General features: G+C 51.7%; 1 protein-coding gene across 30 annotated transcripts in view; it reads left to right on the top strand.

Moving 5' to 3' along the window:
* The window catches only part of Tns1 (tensin 1), a 214,317-nt gene that overhangs the window by 104,159 nt on the left and 97,598 nt on the right, over positions 1 to 12,560 (top strand). For 28 of the 30 annotated variants that reach the window (NM_001289895.2, NM_027884.4, XM_030252982.1 and 25 more), the window contains one exon: positions 4,204 to 4,245. In NM_001289895.2, the coding sequence (NP_001276824.1) occupies positions 4,204 to 4,245 (42 nt within the window). Of the gene's footprint in view, positions 1 to 3,832; positions 3,858 to 3,968; positions 3,993 to 4,203; positions 4,246 to 12,560 lie in introns of those variants that run through there. The other 2 variants (XM_011238477.1, XM_006495879.1) reach the window with 2 other exon arrangements.

Here is a 12,560-nt window from a genome sequence, read left to right as displayed (position 1 = left end):
CGTGGCCTGCCTGGGAGACTTGGGAGGCATGGCTTGTGGTGTATCAGGAAGAATTTCATGAAGGATTCAGGTGATGAGGTAGGCAGGGTGAGCCGTTGGGGAGTGGGAGATGCGCTTCTCTCCAGGAATGTAAGCCCCGCCCCCCAAAGCCCATCCTTTGGGGCTTGTGTGAAACCTTGTTGCATGATTCTGATGTTCACAGTCTGGGTGGCAAACCCAGGAAGACCTTTTTGAATATTCTTCTCGGCCCTCTGGGCCTCATTCCTTTCTTTGTAATGAAGAGGGTCCTGTGTCCTACTGAGGCACGAGGGAAGGGTCAGATGTTCTGTAGCCAGCTCCAGGATACAGGGTCCTGGAAGATGAGAGTTTGTGTTGCCTGCCTTGGTGGGATAGTAATCTTGCACCCCGCCCCCATGTGTCTATCATCAGATCACAGAGGTCTCTGGGGTAGGCAGCAGAAGTTAGGATGTTATGGGGTGGGGAGAGGAAAAGGGGACTCATTATTCAGTGGGGGTGGTATGTTAGATGATGAAAAAGTTCTGGAAGTAGGTAGGGTTAGTATGTCATTGTGGATATACTCAAATCCATCATTTATATATTCAGGAATGCTTAAATGGGGCTAGAGAGATGGTGGTTAAGAGCACTGACTGCTCTTCCAGAGGTTCTGAGTTCAATTCCCAGCAGCTACATGGTGGCTCACAACCATCTGTAATGAGATCTGATGCCCTTTTCTGCGGTGTCTGAAGACAGTTATAGTGTACTCATATAAAAATGAATAAAATAAATAAATCTTTAAAAATAATATTAATAAAAAAGAAATGCTTCGATGATGCTTTTTTTAAATTTAAAAACTTAAAAATTCGTCATCATCACCATTCCCACCACTACCACCACCATCACCACCACCACCATCATCATCATCATTGTGGTACAGGGTACTGACCAGCATCTTGCATATTCCAGTCAAGAGTTCTACCAATGAGCCACATCTCTAGCCCCCAAGATGGGACTTTTTTTTTTTTTTAAATTTTATGTGTGAGTACACTGTTGCTGTCTTCAGACATGACATCAGATCCCATTACAGATGGTTGTGAGCCACCATGTGGTTGCTGGGAATTGAACTCAGGGCCTCTAGAAGAGCAGTCAGTGCTCTTAACCGCTGAGCCATCTCTCCAGCCCAAGATGGGACTTTTTATGTTATGTATATTTTACTGCAATAAAAAGGTGGAGGAGCAATGAGACAGCTCAGAGGGTAAAGACTCTCACCACCCAACACCAGGGTTCTATCTCCAGAACTCACATGGTGAGTGGGGAAAACTGACTCCTCTGACCTTTGTACATATGCTGTGGCACAGATGTGTCCAACACACACACACACACACACACACACACACACACACACACACACACACAAACACACACACTTCTAAAATTATTCCTATTAGACAAAGGTGGTGGAGGGGGGCTCTTGAGCCAAGTGTATAGCCATGCAGACCCATGATTCCCTTACAGGGGAAGCTAAGGCAGAAAGACAGGGTTCCAAGTTTGTGTTGGCTATAAAGTAAGACCCTGCTTCACATAGCCACCACCAAATAAAACAAGGAAAAACACAGACCCAGCAAATAGTAGGAAGGAAACCCAAGAGTGTTTCTACTCAATCCTGTGAGCACCGGACCCCAGACTGGTGAGATTCTACTTAGGAGTATGGACTTGTCTATACAGCTTCTTGGGTCAGGGGCCACAAGTCTGGGGACTCTTCTGGAGGACCTGGCCAGTTTTGGAATCTGGAGTTTTATGTAAGCAAGGCTGAGAACTTAGGTTTTTAATGATGGTTTTGGGGATAGGAGTGCCACCCAACTGGGGCCCCTTACAGAGTAGTGAGGTAAGGAAAGGAGAAACTGGTGGGTGTCTGTGGTCTGCGCTCTTCGAAGAGCCGGGTGGGTATGGAGCAGAGCGGGCTCCTGCCTCTGCTGTGACCTCACTCTCCCATCTGCCGAGGAACTAATGAACCCAGGCTCTCGTAAGCCCTGGTTGAGTTGTCATACTGCATCCGAGCCATGGCTGCTGGAGAGGAGGGTGGTGGTGGTGGGGGCTGCTGCTGTGACTTCTTGTCCTTTGCCTTTCACTTGGGGACATGGGACATTAGGTTGATTCTGACCAATTCCGGAGGACTGTTGGGGTAGGGTGGGGGAGGGCAGCTCACCTGAGATTGACCACCTGTGTCTAGAATCCTGGGTGCCTAGCCTGGAGGTGAGGTCATGGCAGGGCTATGATCAGAGCCCTTGAAGACAGCCCAGGGCCCTTAAGTTCCTTACAGTCAGTGGAGTCAGCCACTGCTGATGGCAGGAACGTGGGGCTGTTGAGCAAAGGCCATGGAGTGGTACGGCCTCTGGTTCTCCTGGCACATTCTGGGCTCCTGAGAGGGTGGCCAGGGGCCAGGGTGCTGGAGAGAAGGAGAGACATACAGCCTTTTAAGGAAACATTTCTGTGCCTCAGGAAAAAAAAAAGAGCAAGAGTGAGACCAGAAGGTCTGAGACACAGAAGTCCATGGGCTAGCAGCCATGGCCCTGTTAGCTATGGGCCCCAGGTTGGAAAAGCCCCCAGGGTACAGCATTGTATGGGAGTGTGATTTTACACCTTTAGGTGCTGGTTCTTAGTGGTTATATCTACCTTGGGAGTTGGGGGTGAATGGTGGGGAAAGGGTCCAGGGTTAGGGTGGGTCTGGGAGAGAGACCCTATGCGCATCTCAAAGCCACTGCCCACCTTTATGGAAGCCCAGGCAGCCCTGGCCTCCTGCAGTCTCCATAGGCCGAGGCTGTCTGTCGGCCGTGCTGAGGATGGAGCTCAGCCAGGGATGTGGCCCAGACATTTTACCCAGATCCTGTGAAGATCTGATGAGTCGGGAGAGGGTCTCTTAGAGCCTGGCCTACGTTTTCACAGCTCCGTGATGGTGTCACCTTGGGACTGTAAAGGACAGACAGCTGTGTATGTAACCTGTGACTGATCCCTGGCTGTGATCAGGAGGACCATAGGCAGCCCTGGAGGCCTTCTCTCTCCTCCCCATCTCAGCTCCCACTCTGGCCTTGTCCTCCAAGGAATCTCTTCTAAAACCTTTACCTCTAGCTCTATGTTCATGTGAATCAGGAAGTGGGCTTTGGGTTCTTTTTGCACTCCTCATTCTCTGATAGGAAGGGCCACGAGCCATCTTGGGACCCAGGTTCATTTCCCAGCCTCATATCTGCTGTGTGACCTTGGGTGAATTGCTTACCCTGTCTGTGCCTCACACCTTCCCCCAGGGAGGTAACACTAGAGTCTGCCTTTCTGCTTGTTGAAAGGGCAAAGCACTTTATTTAGCAACATGCCTGCCAGGTGGTACCAGCTCAGTAAATGTTGGTATGTTACCAGTAGGATGGGGTCGCCTACCATCTGGAAGAGGCAGCTGCCTCTTCAGCCACTCTCTGCCTCTCTGTGGGCCTCTGGCCTGGTGCTTGGGTGAGGAATCAGAGCCAAGGTTGAGTACTGAGATCCAAGAAAAATGTGTTGGCTGGAGAAAGGAACGCACTGGCCTCTGACACGTGCCCTGCTAATTGTCAGGGTGTTGTGGCCATTGAGCCCTCCTTCCTCTCTCCCTCCTCTAGAGGTCCAAGTTGCTGTGACCCTGGCTCAGAGAAGGGTGGGGACGAACTGATAATGATGGTTCCCTTCCCATGGGCGCTGCCTCCCTCTTCTACACTGTACCTGGGAGATCTGGCCAATCCCAGCCTGTGGGAGCCTCCTGCCAGCTCTGGGTTTGAATGCGCCACTGGCAATGGGGAGAAGAGCGGGAACGGGTGTTGCCTTTCCTATGGGTCTAAGTCGTGAGTCGTGTCTTTCAAATATTTTAAGTCCATCTTTGGACAATGTAGAGGGTCAGGAGGAGAGGGGTTGGGGAGGAAGTGTTGTGGTTTTTGCAGGATCCAGGGCATAAACGCTGCTATGCTGACTTCCAGGAGGTGTGTTGTGTTTTACAGGACTTAACCCGTGAGGGTTTTTGGCATTTCATGTTTGTCGTCTGGTCTGAGCCTTTACGGGTAGCCTTCTGAAGAGCTCTCCCCGTGCTCAGGGAAGGTTGTCCCCTTGAGAATGGGGTAAGAGTGGGCTCAGGAGGCCCAGAGGCTGCTGGGACAGAAGCTAACATGGACCTTTTTTTTACCTCTCTCACAGGTGGCTGCCCCTTGCGTTCCTCCGTCCAGCCATGAACTGGTGGTGAGTGACAGCTTTCTCTCCTCTTTTCAGTCTCTCTTGCGTGGTGGGAGCTGGGTTGGTGGGGTGGAGAGGGTTGAGGGCTTTGGGCTGAGGCTGGTGGGAGGAAATGAGTCATGAGGTCCCTCCTGATGTGATGCAGGGCCTGCTCTGTGTGTCTGGAGATTTGAGGTCCTCGGGAAAACCCATAAAAGGCCATCTTGTATATCCCCAGGCCTGGCTAGGTTACTGTTGTTCTAGGGCCTGGAGGGCCAGGGTGTGCTGTGGTGTCGCCTTCCTCACTCCTGGCTGTAGGTCTTGTACCCTTCAGCTGGAGGCAGAGGGATGGATGGTGTTTCTGAGACCATCTATGAAGTGGTGGCCTCTGCTCCTCTCCTCAACTTTGCTATGTCCCCATGACTCTGTTTTTCTGCTTTTATGGCCCTCATCCCCCTCTTCCCTGTCAGGTTTCCAGAACAGTTCGGACAGGGGCAGGACCTCTGTGAGTTGTGGGCTGTGGAGCTGGCCTGCTGCAGACTGATTGCAGCTGGCCTGATGCATGTTGGCGTGTTTCCTGCTCCCATAGCCTTTCCAGGTCCCACTCTGCTGCCTTGTGGGGACAGGTCGGGCTCTGAGGACTGCAGAAGAGCTGTGTGTGTGTGTGTGTGTGTGTGTGTGTGTGTGTGTGTGTGTGTGTGTATGAGAGAGAGAGAGAGAGAGACAGAGAGAGAGAGACAGAGACAGTAGGAATGTGTGGAGGGTCTCCATGTGGACCAGATCTGCTGGATTGGTAGGGAATATTTATGGTGGTGCCTGTGTTGTAGGGGAGTCTGGCTGTTGGCATCTTTCACAACAGAGTGGTCACTTGCTCAGCTTAGGTATGGGACACACAGTCAGGTCATCTAGTTTCCCTTTCTTCCAGCCCTAACTTGCCTGTGGCTGTAGCCTTCTCCCTTCTTTCTCTCTGCATCTTGGGTTTCCTAGGGATACACTTGGACTCTCAGACTCTTGGCTGCATCAACGCTATGTCACCTCTGCTCACTCAGGCCAGATGCAGAGACCTGGCTCCCTAGGCCACCCTCTCCTAGACTTCAGCTGCCACACTGGGCCCTCCAGATGTGAAGTATTCATTTTACAGATCCCTGTAGTAACAGCAGGGTAGGGGAGGAGCTGTGAAGCCCTCCCCCCCGCCCCCCCGCCCCCCCCCCCCCCCCCCCCCCCGCGCGCGCAGAAGTGGTCTGGCTAGAAACCTCGCCAGGATCACAACGGCATACCATGTACCAGCGGAGGGTGGTGGGCAGAGAATACTGATGACTCTGGTCATCTGTGCTAAGCTGCTGCCCAAGAGCTAAGAACAGAATGTCCTTGGCTGGTCGGGAAGGCTGAGCATAGGTCCAGGGTTTAGGGACCATGAGGCAGGGGCCAGAATCTGGCTCACAAGCCTTGTTTACAGAGCAAGGTCCAAGGTCAGGACAGAAGGGCATAGGATAGTGTTCCAGCTGGAGGCCTGCAGTTAGGTGCTGGAAGGACTGCCTGCCTTTGAGAGGCACGTGTGCCAGGTAGGCCGTCTTCGTGTTTCTGCATTGTGACCACTTGCATGGTGGTAGTAGCCCTGCAGGAGTTTGGATAGGCCATGTGCTGGTGAGGTTGGGGTCAGGTGGTGGTGATGGTCCTCAGAATCTAGCCCCCCCACCCCCAGCAGTAAGAAGATTCCACTCTCCATCCCTGCATCCTAGCACCCCTTTCCCAGATATTTATTCCTCCCCTATTCTCTGTTCCCGAATTTCTTGGCTTCAACTGAGTGACCCTGAACACATTACCTAGTCCCCCTCTCTCTTTAGCAGCCCTGCTCTAGAATAGGAGCTAGCAACACCACCCACTCCATGAAGCCGGCAAGATCAAACATCCCACTAATACACAATATCTATTCCAAAGCCAGAGGTGTACCACCACACTTGGAGCCAAACCTTAGGTTCTTCCCCCAGGGCTGTCCTTCCTCAGCTTCTCAATTCTTCCTCACTCTGTTTGAGCTCCTCAGCCTCTGAGCTTCTGAGCTTCTGGCTTCTCCCACGCTATACACCGTGCCTGTCTACCTTTATCTTGCCTAAGGGGTCCCACCTGTGCCAGCATGTGAGTTCCAGGATGGACTTTTCTTCACACTCAGTAGGTCTTCACACTCGTGCACTGGGCACAGTTCAAGACTGTGTAGCTGGGGGTGGGGGGCTGGATACTGCCGTGACCCTCTGTTCCCCAGTGCCAGTGGTGAGTTCTGCACAGCGGGGCTGGGGCAGACTACAATCCTGAGTGGGAGACCCTGCATTGCCCTGCCAGTGAGAAAGTGGTCCAGGGAAAACAAGGAGAAAGTCTGGCTCCCCCCCAGAGCGCTCAGCACCTGCTTCCTTGCAGTGGGTGAGGCGAGTGCTTTGAGCAGGCTGCTAAGAGGGAGGAAAGGGTGGGTTCAGGACTTTCCTTCCTTTTGCTGCCAGCCTTCCCTGCCAGCCTCTGTAGGCCACTGCCTGGCCTGCCCTGCTCCCTGGTTCCCAACTCAGTGTGACCGGTTCATCTGTCTAATGGCCTGGCCTGGCCTCGGTTTGGTTCTGCTTCCGCTACCTTTCTTGCCGACCTTGGATGAGTCCTAACCACCCTTCCCCTGATTCAGACCCAGATTTTCTGCCCAGCTTCAGGCCCTGCTGGCCAAACATATTTTCCAGCCCATGCCCAGGCTGGCTAGGGCTGAGCGGTTTAATGTTCAACTCATACTTTCGTCTTACTCAACAGTTGTAGTCCGAGGAACTGGGCAGAAGAGTCCGGGGGTTGTGCCCTGCCGTGGGGTTCTAGGCAGGATTGAGTTAGGATGCCTGCCACAGACACTCCTGACCCTTGCAAAGAGCTGAAGTAGCAGTTTCTCAGGCTTAAAAGCCGATGATAGCTGAATGGATTGCCCACTAAGGTACCCCATTCCAGGTGCGCTGTACATGAGAACGGGCTTCTGATGCTAGGCTGACTGCACACAAGGACTGTACCCTGGACACCTGGGTAACAGGAGCCACAGCCTCCCATGCCCTCTGTCACCAGCCTCACAGAAGTGGGGTTGGAATGTCCTGTGGAATGACCTGCAGGTGAAGCTGGGGTAAGAACTGGGGTGTAGCGGAGTTGGAGCACTTAACGGCACGTGGTTTCACCTCCAGTAATAACATAGCAGTCTTCCCTGCGTCCCCCTTTCCCCAGCTGAGGTTTGACTTTCCTCGGTTTCAGTTACCCAATGTCAACTGAGGTCCAAAAACAGTAAGTGGAAAATTACAGAAATAAGCCATTCATCTACTTTAAATGGTATGCTGTTTCGAGTAGTGTGATGCACTTTGGAGACGTCGGTCCACTCATGTCCAGTGAGTGCTTGCTGGATGCGCTGTTTGCCTGTTAGTCAGGCAGTGAGCAGCAGCTTCTGCCGTCAGACAGACTACTGTGGTGTCCTGGTGTCAGATTTAAGTCACTGTTATGTGACTGAATAATATCCCCATGGTCCAAGAATTTCAAAGCTAGCCCATCAGGCAGGGCTAAGGGAAGCCGTGCACTCTTCCCCGCATTAGAGGAGACAGTTCTCCACGTATGCACAGGATTTTATTCTAGCTGTCATTTGGGCACCCACTGGAATTCTTGGGACTGCCTCTGAGCGGGAGGGGCCGCTGCAACGACAGCAGTGAAAAGCACTTTATGCACTTTTGGATGTGGATTCGGGAAGGAGATAGGAGGTCACAAGATGGATCCGAGTGAAAGTGAGCTTTCCATTCACCAGCCTGCACCAGAGCTGTCCTTATAGCACCAACAACCACACATATCACCACGACTTGCACAGCACTTATGGTTCTCAACACCTTTTCCCTGGCTGAGGGCAGGTGGGCTTGGGACCTACATGGGCACCTGAGCAGCCTGTGTTCATCCTGGAGAGGCAGGCGGGGCCATTTATAGTGGTTAGATCAGGGCACAGGAAGGCTGACTGCCTTTTTTTTCGCAGGTACAAGCTGGTAGTGGCCCACTAGAGGGGCACCCTGGTCTGTGTCCTTGAGATTACCTGGGAACTCAATTTGGGCTTCTCATGGTCCCTAAGGTCTCTGCTGTCCAGTGGGCTGGAGTGCTGAGAGAAGATCTATCGTCTATTCAACCATTCCTTAATTTGCACCAACACGTGGCTGTGCACACAGGGTCTGTGAAAGCCACTGTGTTCACGAGCAGAGTTCTTTTCTAAGTTGGTTTACTTTGTTGGGGAACCCAGAGTCTTGTGCATGCTAAGCACAACCATGCCACACTTCCAGACCAGGAGGGCTGGTTTTTGGTTTTGATTTTGTTTCTTTTCTTTTCTTTTTCTTTTTTCTTTCTCTCTCTCTCTCTTTTTTTTAATTTTTTTTTGTGACAGGCTTTCTCTTTGTAGTCCTGACTGTCCTAGAACACACTCTGTAGACCAGGTTGGCCTCAAACTCAGAGATCTGCCTGCCCCTGCCTCCTGAGTATTGGGATTAAAGGCGTGTGCAGCACTGCCTGACCAGTAGTATTCTTTTATGCTGGAGTTGCTAGGTCTTAAACAGTAACAGATCTTAAGAATTTTTTTAAAGACGATTTTTATTTGTGTGTATATTTGTATGTATGTCTCTGTGTGCATGCACATGTGTGTGCAGGTCCCCGAAGAGGCTGGAGGAGGCATTGGATCCCTTGTAGCTGGGTTACAGGGGACTGTGAGCTAGCTGCCTGATGTGGGTGTTAGGATCTGAATTCTAGTCCTCTGGAAGGGCAGTGTCTTAGTTACTTTTCCACTGCCCTGACAAAACACCATGACCAAAGCCACTTATAAAAGAAAGCATTTAGGCCTGGATAGATGGCTCAGAGGTTAAGAGCATTAACTGCTCTTCCAGAGGTCCTGAGTTCAATTCCCAACAACCACATGGTGGCTCATGACCATCTGTAATGAGATCAAATGCCCTCTTCTGGTGTGTCTGAAGACAGCTACAGTGTACTCTGAGAAATAAAATAAATAAAAAGAAAGAAAGGAAGGAAGAATAAAAGAAAGGAAGCAAGCAAGCATTTAGTTGGGGCTTATGGCTCCAGAGGGCTAGAGTCCAGCGGGAAGCATGGCAGCAGGCAGGACAGTACAGCACTGAAGTAGTAGCTGAAAGTTTATATCTGATCCAGAAGCCCAGGGTGGGATCAGAGGGAAATAGAGATAGAGAGATTTAGAGACTAACTGGGAATGACTTGGCTTTTCAAACCTCAAAGCCCACCCGCAGTGACACACTTTCTCCAAAGAGGCCACACCTCCTAATCCTTCCCAAACAGTTCCACCAACGGTGGAGCAAGCATTCAAATATGACTGCCAATGGGAGCCATTCTCATTCAAACCACCAAGCAGTGAGTGCTCTTAACTACTGAGCCATCTCTCCAGCGTAAACCCTAAGGTTTTTAAAGTGCTATTCAAAGGGTTGCTTCCACACCACCCCTTGTAGGGTACGCAGCAGCAGACACCAGCTGCCTCTTGTTACAAGAGATTGGCATGAAACTGGGTGTGGTGGCACATGTCTGTAATTTCAGTACTCGGGAGGTGGGAGCAAGAAAATCAGAAGTTCAAGGCCATCCTCAGCTACCTATGTATTGAATTTAAAGCTACCCTGGTCTATGATGAGATCCTGTTTTTTTCTTAAAAAAACAAAACAAAACAAAACAAAACAAAACAAAACAAAACAAAACACCAAACTGCCAGAAAAGAAGATGGAGAGAGTGACAGTGGTGTGGGAAAACCAGAGACTAGCTTGCATATTTCATCTTCTCCATCAAGAGTTGTGACGGGGGGTGGGGGGGGGATGAGGGACAGGGGGGGAAGGCTTTGTGGTCTGATGAATTTAATCCCAAGGTGCTGAAAGGGGCATGGGTGGCCATCTTTAGAAAATTCTGGAAAATGGAGCCATGCCAGAAGGCAAGCTTGACCTGAGGCTGACTTCCAAAGGGAGGGAGTCTGTGGGCCTGAGCTTCCCAAAGACCCCAGCAGCTGGAGATGGGAGGGGTCATACAGCCCAATTCAAGCACAACCGGAGGTTGTACAGTCCAGAAGGGCTAGGAGCATGAAGCCGCTCTTGAGGTGTTTGGATTTGTTTTCTATTGAACAATAGAACAAAGCAACATTTAGGAGGTGGAGATGGTCATGGGGCTAGTTGGTTTGTGAGGCAGGAAGAGGTTTCAAACATCAGACATGGCCCACCTGGGCTGTCTTGGGATGGGGAACTGATAACTGATGTCTGCTGCTGGAACCCCTCACTAGTCACTAACACCCATTAGGTGTGGGGTGCCAGCGAATGTTCCTTGGGTTTCCTCAGGCCCGCTCACATCCTGTCTTTTCTCAGGGCAGGCAAGTGTCATGGTCCCCAGAGGTCAGAGGTCAAAGCTTCTTTTTGACCACCAGTGGGAGAGGATCCTGCCTGCTTTAGCAGCCTGGTGTTTGGGGCAGAGCTGTGCCCAGGAGGTATAAGTCTGGCCTGGGATGGCTGACCAGGGCACACAGGGTTGCCAGATCAGAAGGCAAGGCAGAGGGAAACCATACCATAGAATGCATCTGTGCCCAACTCTAGACTCTCACCAGGGGGGGCCCTGGGTTTCAGGAGAATAAATGAACTCACTTGTGCTACGCCTTGGAAAGTCTGTTCTCTGTGGCCAGGCTGATTTAGAGGAAGGAGTAGGGGGAGCTCTAGAAGATGGTAGATCACACACCTTGGTACAAATTGCAGAAGCAAGCAAGCAAATATGGTATAAAAGTCAGACAGCCTGCTCTCGCTGGGGGAGAGTAGACCCTGTGATCTTGTGTATAACCTTGGTCTGGACACCTACTTGGTGGCCCTGACTGGCAAGATGGGGATGGGAATGTACTCTGCTGGAGAGGAAAGGGCCAGCTATTGACTCTGGCACTAGAGAGGGAGGGGCCGGGCTTAGAGGAGTTCACAGTCTGGGTGGAGAACAGGACCTTGAGAGCTAAGTACTAAGGGCCATTATGGGTCCTTGAGCAGGCAATTGACCCATGGCAGGGTTTTAGAGTGGGAATCTGCTGCCAGCTGGGGGTGGCTTGACAGGAAGGGGAAGGCAGGTGGAAGGGACTAGGGTAGACATCCAGTAGGGTCTTAGGGTTTCTGGGCCAGATTAGTTCAAGGATGCGGAGGAGGCAAAGCCTTATGGTAGACCTGGTCCTCTGTGGGAGGAGAGCTGTGATCAGAGGGAATACTCAGTATTCTAGCCTGGTCCTGATATGGGGCTGGAGAGGAGGTCCTGGGTGTCCCAGCCTCAGCCCGTGGTGTAGTGCTGGGCCCCTTAGGGTTGGCTTGGAGGAGGGGCTGAGACAGGAAGGGACTTGCTTGGCGCTCCTCTCGGGGGTGTGTGGAAGTCAGCATAGCTTTCCACTTAATCACCAGAGCCTGTTCTTTTCCCCTTGATGGCTGAGTGTGTCTATGAGAGGCAGTGACCTTGGCAGCAATCTACCCTGAACATTTAGGTCAGCGTCCCTGCCACCTGGGCCTCCTGCCTGCCCAGGATCCTGCTTCAGTCCCAGCTGTTCCCGTGCCCATTTTGTTGCCTCTTGTTGCTTTGGGGTGGAGCATAGCAGGGACACAGCTTTGGAGGGCTGACCTGGGCTCACATAGAAGCAAGCACCCTCCGGGAAATTGCCAGAAGAGGAGCCAAATGTTCCTTCTCCAGCCCCTGAGACCTTGACGTAGAATGAAGGCTCAGGAAGCCTGGGCAGGCAGCTGACCCAAAGCAAGCTTTTAAGGTGAGAGTCTCTGGCTTCCTCTGTCACTGCTGCTGCCTATAGGTTGCTGTTGTCATTATCTCTATTGAGAGGATGCCCTCATGGGGATGTTATGAGGCCATGCCTCCAGTATGCAGCCTATTGTCATATTCTGCTAAATGTCCCCAAATGCTATGCCTTGTCCCCCTGCCTCTCAGCACCCAACCCCATATCTACTTATGGTTCTATTTTGGGGAAAAAGTGAGCCCAGAATAGCCTTCCCTGTGTCTTGGGTCTGAGCAATTCCAGTTCCTTCTGGTTGGCCCCTCTGCCTCCCAGGCCCTTCCCCCTCCAAGATAGGTAGTGCTGGGTGACCTCACAGATCATCAATGTGGTGGTAGATGTGATGCCACGGGGTCTTTTTGGCTCCAAACTGCCCAGATTACAGACTTCCCTTGGGACAAGAGCAGAGAGATCTGGCAAGCTAGAGCTGAGGGTTTGAAGTGTTCTGGACAGAATGTTCCTCTGGAGGCTGAGTCTGCACTCTGCACCCTCCCTCTTGCCCCCGAGCCCTGGGCTCAGGCTG

Source organism: Mus musculus, chromosome 1, assembly GCF_000001635.26.
Source record: "Mus musculus strain C57BL/6J chromosome 1, GRCm38.p6 C57BL/6J".
Lineage (NCBI taxonomy): Eukaryota > Metazoa > Chordata > Mammalia > Rodentia > Muridae > Mus > Mus musculus.
The sequence above is the reverse complement of the archived record's forward strand: the minus strand, read 5'-3'. Positions and strand labels throughout refer to the sequence as shown.